The sequence below is a fragment of the Phaenicophaeus curvirostris genome, chromosome 4 (genome assembly GCF_032191515.1).
Source record: "Phaenicophaeus curvirostris isolate KB17595 chromosome 4, BPBGC_Pcur_1.0, whole genome shotgun sequence".
NCBI lineage: Eukaryota > Metazoa > Chordata > Aves > Cuculiformes > Cuculidae > Phaenicophaeus > Phaenicophaeus curvirostris.
In genome coordinates, this window is record NC_091395.1 from 15,014,956 (window position 1) to 15,022,908 (window position 7,953).

The 7,953-nt window shown below is 53.3% G+C and overlaps 1 protein-coding gene across 1 annotated transcript; it reads left to right on the forward strand.

The window, feature by feature from the left end:
• Window positions 1-5,789: 5,789 nt before the first annotated feature.
• On the forward strand, window positions 5,790-7,488 carry POU4F2 (POU class 4 homeobox 2). The gene is made up of 2 exons (XM_069854856.1): window positions 5,790-6,062; window positions 6,541-7,488. Exons 1-2 carry the CDS (start codon window positions 5,790-5,792, stop codon window positions 7,486-7,488), a joined length of 1,221 nt encoding a protein of 406 aa, XP_069710957.1.
• Window positions 7,489-7,953: the final 465 nt, after the last annotated feature.

Genomic DNA, 7,953 nt, shown 5'->3' on the forward strand with positions numbered 1-7,953 from the left:
AGGATGAGTTCATGCAAGACCTCACCAAAACTATGGAGACTGTGGAAAGCACAAAACATACCATGGAACACACCAATACATTATACATTATACACTTCTCACATGGGGCTGCAGGACCAATCTATCCAAGTAAGTATTTTAACACACTATTTAATGGCTCCAAGATACAAACACTGATCTGATGATGCAACTGTTGAACCATTTTGAAACTTACATCTACCCATTGGCGACAGCCTTCTCAGAAACATGAGGTTTTCATCACCATTTTTCAATGCTTATCACCTGTCATAGTTGTTTTTCTCCTGGCTGAAAAGGGAAGGATGCTCTGTGGTGCCTGGTGAATCCTGGGGATGCACGAAGAGATCAATCAGCCAACACCTTGCGTGGTGTAAGGGGAGAAAAAAACCCTCAGATTTGCTTTGAAAACACTGCAGAAAATGAAGGGCTACAAAAATTTGGAAGAGCTAGGAGATTTGAGCGGAGAACACACCCATGTTCTTGACCAAATAGAAAATCAAAATGTTTTCTCTGAGTTAGAGCAACTCCCGAAAGACAGCTGACTTGCAAGCACCATCTTTTGTCACAGCAACTGCCTGTCACCAGCCTCCGGGCACGGGGCTTGGCTGCGTGGCAGCAAGGCGCTGAACACGAGCGTTCTCATAGCTCCATTTAAATGGCACCCAGAAGTAGAGAGGAATTTTGTGCTTAATTAAGGGATGTGTTTGGAATATGATTTGTGATAATACATCTATAACAAGGGAAATTAATGAAAATAATTAATGAAGGGTAATCTACGATAGCAGGGTTTTGTCTAAATCAGCAAGAATAGAGTCCCAAGGACATCCACAGTGTGATTTATGGGATTTTTTTTTTAATGATCCATGAGATCTTAATGTTTTCAGTGCAAGGAGTGTCTGGGAAAGTGGTTAGGAACGGATCTCACCTGTGAGGCTATTTGTAAGAAAGGTTTCTGTGAGAGTTAAATCTGAGTTTCTTATCTGCTTTGTATTGTCCAATATTTCTTTCCCTTTAGAAGCCACTTTATGTCTGTGAATTTCCTTCTTTACAATTTTATCTTTATCTGTAAGGAAAAGCAGTGAAGTTTGCCTCATATCCCACTGCTTTGATTTTACACAGTGTTTAGACAGCAGGTGTATCTCAAAAAAAAACCCCAACAAACAGAAACACAGGCAAAACCACAACCCTGGATGACGCTCAAGACCCTTGAGCTATAAAGCCTACAACGGAAACTTGAATTAAAATGAATACATTAAAAATAACTTTTGTACAGAGCCATGGCAAGCCAAGCAGATGATGTATGGTGCTGATATCAGCTGTTGTTAAATAGCACGGCACAGCATGGGACAGGAGAGTCCCCATTGCCACTAGTGTTAACCAAGCTATGGATGGAAAAGGCCTTTCCAGAGGCCACCAAGGCTGTCAGAGCTTTGTGAGAGCCCAAGGAGGCGTGAGCTTCCTTGGTTTCCCCTGCCAGATTGGGCCCATCTCAAACAGCAACTCCACCAAGAAAGAGAAGTTGAAATCTGTGCTGTATATCTGGCAAAATACCCCAACACGAAGGCAGGACCTGTCTCCCACTTCCAGCCAGATTTCGCCTTCCTTCCTGGAAAAGTACTTTTTGGATGGTGCCCTGGGTACCGTGTAGAACGTGCAGCGTACATGAGCAGAGCTGGACGGCTCCTGCTTAGCAGTCTGCTCACATCTTTCTCCCACGAAGAGTATTCAGCTTTCTTTGTCTAAAATGTTGAGTGGTTATGAATAGTAAGGATAGACTATCTGTAATTATTTTTAAATTATTAATGGTTTTGTTAGATCCCTTCACTTTTACATTAGGTTTCTGTTAATGTAAGTTAAATCAAAATGTACTTCAGTTTCCAGGCAGCTCCCAAATGTATTTTTCATTCTTTCATAACATTACTTCAACTTCTCGATGAGGTGTCTGTGATAAAGTTTGCTCCCGAGCCAGCAGACTCCCAGTCCTAATGAATTCAGCAAAAGGCTCTCGTAGCAGGCTCACAGGAGCGAGGAGAGGTGGCAAACAAGGGGGACCCCAGGTACTACACTACCCCCAGCTAGCAGGTGTCATACCCTGTTCACAAGGAGTGCGGATGCCACGTGGGTATCGCCGGACGCAAGCGGAGTGTTTATCAGAATAACTGAGTTACTTTATTGGTACTTTTTCTACCACACTTAGGAGACACCTCTCATCAGAAAACACCTGCCAGGTGCCTCACTCAGGGCTCAGACCTCACGGGTAGCGAGGAGAGGACCCCGCACGCCTCCCTGCCTGCATCCCTGCCCCGGGAGATGCTCCCAACCGGGGGATGCTCAGCACCAATCAATCCCGAGGTGGAAACGCCGTGTTTCTCCCACCTCCTCCCCTCGTCCCTTGGCCAGGAGGGGTCCGGGGGGCTGCGGGGAGAACCTGCCAGATGTCCCCTCCCGTGTCCCCGCGCCTGGCGAGGGGAGCGGCGCCGGGGAGAGCAAAGCGCGGAGTTCAACGCGTGCGTTCAACACGAACGCCACGGAAAAAAAAAAAAACCAAACACCAAACAAAAAAACCGCCTGGGTAAATTATGCAGAGGGATTTCTGGATTTCTTTCAAGTAATTAAGTTTCGATTTCTTGCATTTATTTTAGTGCCAGGAAGCACGAGGCGCCACGGACGGCGAAAGTCTTCATTGATCGTTCCGGGCTTCAAGTTTGGCTTCGTGACTCGACCTGGGGGGAAGGCTGTACCCCCTCATCCCCCCATCTCCCCCCTCCGATGCCTGCCCAGCCCCACGAACCGGCCCCGAAACCGGGTTTGGAGGAGGGAGGGGGCTGGATCGGGATGATGTGGGGCAGAGCAGAGCCCGTGCCGGCGCTCAAAAACAAAGGTGGAGTTTGCTGCGAGGGCAGCCCCCGTCTGAACGGATTAAAAATTCATAGGGCGCATTAGGTTCGGTAAAATATGAATGCGCGGCGTTAAATTTTAATCGTAAATCAGAACACGGATACATGAGAGGCGACAGTGATTTCTCCCCAGATGTCTGCGTGGGTCAGGCTGTGGGCGTGGGGAAGGGCGGGGGACACCCTCGCCTTTTATTTAGGTGGCCCAGTGGGGCTCGGAGGTGGCCACAGAGCCCGCGGGCGAGCAGCCGGGGGGCTCCGAGCATCCCTCCCGACACCCGGAGGTGGGGGAGAAGCCAAGCACCGCGGAGGCTCCCTCCCGCAGAAATATAACCCCCTGAAAAAAAAAATAAAAGAAAAAAAAAGAGGACGAAAAAAAAATAAAAGGAAAAAGAGGAGGGAAAAATAATAATAATAAAAAAACAAAAATAGGAGGGGAAAAAAACTAGGAGGGGGCAAAAAAAAAAAAAGTAGAAGTAGCGTTTTCTGGGCAGTCCCGCAGCGCGGAGAAGCCACCGCGCAGCGCATCCTCCGCGGGGACGGAGCAAAGTTTGCGCAGCGCCGCTCCGCGCCCCCGTTTTGGGGGGCGGCGACGAGCGCTCCGGCGTTTTGGAGCTGGGTTGTCAGTTGCTATTAAAATCAAGATTAATTCATATTAACGATATGCATCCTCAATCCTCCCGTGTGACAGCATACATTAGAACAACTATTGCGAGTAATTAAACTCAAGGCGGGAGGGGTTAAATGTATAGCGGGGGGAGGTTGGTTTTTTTTTTTTTTTTCCTCTCCTCTGCTAAAGTTCAGCCGCGGAGCCGGGCGGGTGGAGCCCCTTTTCCGCGTCTCCGCGCACCCGGCTGGCCGCCTTCCCAAGGACTTCCCAGCGCCGACGAGGTATTTTCTTCCTTTCCTCCCCCTCCTCTTCGCCACCCCCAGCAGAAAGTGGGAGCTTTCCCTCCTCGGCTGCGCTGCCCGCACCCCTCCCCGCACGCCGGAGAAGGGAAGGGATGCGGCTGCTGCCGGGGAGGCGGAGGGGCAGCTGCCTCCCTGCCAGCCCCTGCCCGGGATGGGCTGCAAACACGCAAAAAAAAAATTAAAAAAAATGGTATTGATGGCTTTTTCTTGGGCGTTGGAGATGCTCGATGCTTTAGACTAATTAGACAAGCCAAAAGCCTTTTGAAGATTAAGCAAATTGGACAACCCTTGTTAATTAGAACATAATTTAAAGTTTGAAATTATATCACTCATGAAGTAGCCTAATTAGTATGACGATATGTTAATAGCCTACTGAGACACGAAGCGCGGAGGTTTGGCACGAACTCCTTAAAGGCTTGCAAGAAAATCCTCTTTCCTATGTTGTCATTAATAAAAGATTTCTATAGACTTCAGCCTTTCAACGGTGACATACAATTTATAGTACACACAATGCATTAGCCCATAGTGCTGCTCAATTTTTTTGCTATTATGAAAACTAATAAATTCGTCAAGCTGAATTAAGCATACAAATCAGATGAGGCATAACAGATTACATATTGAAGCGCTGTGTCTCCCGAGCCTAAATGAAATTTCAATCTAATAATTCCTTCCTGGCCCGGCCATAATTTGTTTAGAGATGTTGTTCTACTTCTTTCCAAGCGCTATTCGCACCATAATTAAATGATACTCAAGCTTTTAACTTTGATTTATTTCATTTCTCCAAGCTGGCGACAGTGAGAGCTGATACAATGTAATTTTTTTTTTTATTTATTTCTCTTAAAATTACCAAGTCTGCTGTTTAGGTGAGAAATTAAACACCTAAGCACTTCTTATTTTAACCTTCCTGCTGCGAAGTGAAATTCATGGAAATAAACCCGACCGCTTTCAGTAAAACAGACTTTCCTCGACTGCTTTTCTCTCTATATTTTTTTTTTCTTTTCCTTTTTTTTAAATAAACCCTCATTTTCTTCTCTCCTTTTTATTATTATTTTTTTTCTTTTTCGAAGAGAGAGGCGGGGGTGTCGGAGGGAGAACGGGGTGCTCTTTTCCAGGCGGATTCCCCCGGCTCCCCTCCGACGGGGGACGCTGGGGGGGAGACAGATCCCGGTCTCCGGTGCCTCTATTTCCCTCGGCTGCCAGGACCGAGCCAGAACCCCTCCCGGGACAACTCTTTGCCCGTGGGCTCATTGGGAGCACGGACGGGACATTGCTCTTTTTTTTTCTTTTTCTTTTTCTTTTTTTTTCTTTCTTTTTTTTTTTTTCCTTTTTTTTATGGGGGGGGGCGTTTGCTTCTTCTCTTCCTTTTTATTATTTTTTTTTTCTTTTTTGGCTTTTTTTCCCTCCCCCTTCCCGGGGCGCGGTGAGTGCGGGAGCACGCGTGGGCGTGGGCGCGGGGGGCGGGCGGGGAGCGGAGGAGGAGGAGGAGAAGGAGGAGGAGAAGGGGGGGGCCGGGGCCGAGGAGGAGGCGGCAGGCGCGGAGGGGCCCTTCCCGAGGAGTTGGGCGAGAGGAGGGAGAGGGGAGGGAGGGGAAGAGAGTAAAACCCAGCGGCGCGGCGGCGGGGAGGCCACTCGGCGAGAGGCGAGGGCCGGAGCGGAGGCGGCAGGGAACCCGCGCATCCCTCGCGCATCCTCCGCGCATCCCCCGAGCATCGGAGCCGCCTCTCCCAGCCGCGTCCTCGGGGCAGCCGGCTGGGGGGCGAGTGGGATATATATATTTTTTTTTTTTTTGTCTGTGCGTGCGCGGTTTTTTGGTTTATTTTTTTTTTTTTTTTTATATTTTATTTTCCGGGGGGGGCGCAGGCGCAGGTCGGGGCGGGGGGGGTGGGGGGGGCCGGGGCTCCTGTGGCTGTTCCGAGGGGTCCCGGCCCCGCGCCCCCGCCCTCCTCCGGCGGCGAGCGCCACACGATGATGTCCCTGAGCAGCAAGCAGCCCTTCGGCCTCCCCCACGGCGGCGGCGGCGGCGGCGGCGGCCTCCACGAACCCAAGTACTCGGCCCTGCACGCCGCCTCGCCCTGCCCCTCCGCCGCCGCCCCCGCCGCCTCCAGCCCCCCCAGCGGCGGCTCCGGCTCCGGCGGCTCCGCCGGACGCGGCTCCGGCTCCGGCGGCTCCGGCTCGGGCTCCGGCGGCGGCGGCGGCGGCGCGGAGGCGATGCGGCGGGGCTGCCTGCCCGCCCCCCCGGTAGGTGCCCCGTGTGGAGGGGAAAAAAGCCGCCCCCTCCTCCCCCGTCCCGTCCCCCACCCCTTTCCATCAGCGGATCCGCCCGATTATTATTATTATTATTATTTTTTATTATTATTATTATTATTTTATTTCTTTTCTCCGCGGCCTCGCAGCAAATCGCCCTCCCCAACTTACGCGCGCGGCGGCTCTTTGCCTCCCGTGATTAATTTTTATGCCCTGGGACGCCCCGCGCGCCTCTGTCCGTCCGTCCGTCCGTCCGTCCGCTGCCCCCCCTCCCCAGCCCTCAACCCACCCCGCGAGCGGCTGCGCGCCCGCTCCCCCTCGCTCCCCTCTTCTCCTCCCCCCCCATCTCCCCCTCCTTCTCCAGGATTTCTCTTTTAACATGCTGGGAAGGTTTTAGTGGCACGGCGGAGCGCGCGGGGAGAGGCGAATTCCCCCGCCGAGCGTTATGTGCGCCTTCTATTTGCAATTGCAGAGCAATATATTCGGCGGTCTGGACGAGAGCCTGCTGGCCCGCGCCGAAGCCCTGGCAGCCGTGGACATCGTCTCCCCGAGCAAGAGCCACCAGCACCACCACCACCCTCCGCACCACAGCCCCTTCAAGCCGGACGCCACCTACCACACCATGAACACCATCCCCTGCACCTCGGCCGCCTCCTCCTCCTCGGTGCCCATCTCCCACCCGTCCGCCCTGTCGGGGACCCACCACCACCACCACCATCACCACCACCACCACCACCAGCCCCACCAGGCGCTGGAAGGGGAACTCTTGGAGCACCTGACGCCGGGCTTGGCGCTGGGGGCCATGGCGGCCCCGGACGGCGCCGTGGTGTCCACGCCGGGCCACGCTCCGCACATGGCCGGCATGAACCCCATGCACCCGGCGGCGCTGGGCATGGCGCACGCCCACGGGCTGCCGGCCCACATGGGCTGCGTGAGCGACGTGGACGCCGACCCCCGCGACCTGGAGGCCTTCGCCGAGCGCTTCAAGCAGCGCCGCATCAAGCTCGGCGTCACCCAGGCCGACGTGGGCTCGGCGCTGGCCAACCTCAAGATCCCCGGCGTCGGGTCCCTCAGCCAGAGCACCATCTGCCGCTTCGAGTCGCTCACCCTCTCCCACAACAACATGATCGCCCTCAAGCCCATCCTGCAGGCCTGGCTGGAGGAGGCCGAGAAGTCCCACCGCGAGAAGCTGGCCAAGCCCGAGCTCTTCAGCGGCGCCGAGAAGAAGCGCAAGAGGACGTCGATCGCCGCCCCGGAGAAGCGCTCGCTGGAGGCCTATTTCGCCCTGCAGCCCCGTCCCTCCTCCGAGAAGATCGCCGCCATCGCCGAGAAGCTCGACCTCAAGAAGAACGTGGTCCGCGTCTGGTTCTGCAACCAGCGCCAGAAGCAGAAGCGCATGAAGTACTCGGCCGGCATCTGAGCCCTTCAGCGACGCCCTCAAACCAACCGCCACGAAGAAAAAAAGCGGAGAAAAAAACCCCCCCACAACCCCGCGCAGCCCAGCCCCACCTGCCCCACCCCAACTTTGTGGTGGGGGGAAAACTTCCCCGCGGAGCCGCCGCCCGGAGCCGCCCCCGGCAGGTACCGCTGGTTCTTTTCTTTTTTTTTTTTTTTGTTCTTACGGACCTCGCAGCGCGGTGACCGCGGTGCCGCTCGGGGTGTCGGGACCCTAACTGGAGCCTAGAGTCGGGGCTCTGCGCCGCGAGAGACGCCTCGAAAGTATTTTGATTTAAATAGCGATAATAATGGTTTAGAAAAGAATAAAAAAATAATAATATGGCAGGTTTTTCTGCGTTTACACTGCGTATTATAAATATATAAATATATATATATTTTTACTGTGGTTATTATCCTTCTCTGAAGTTATAACGCTTAGGGAAAGAGC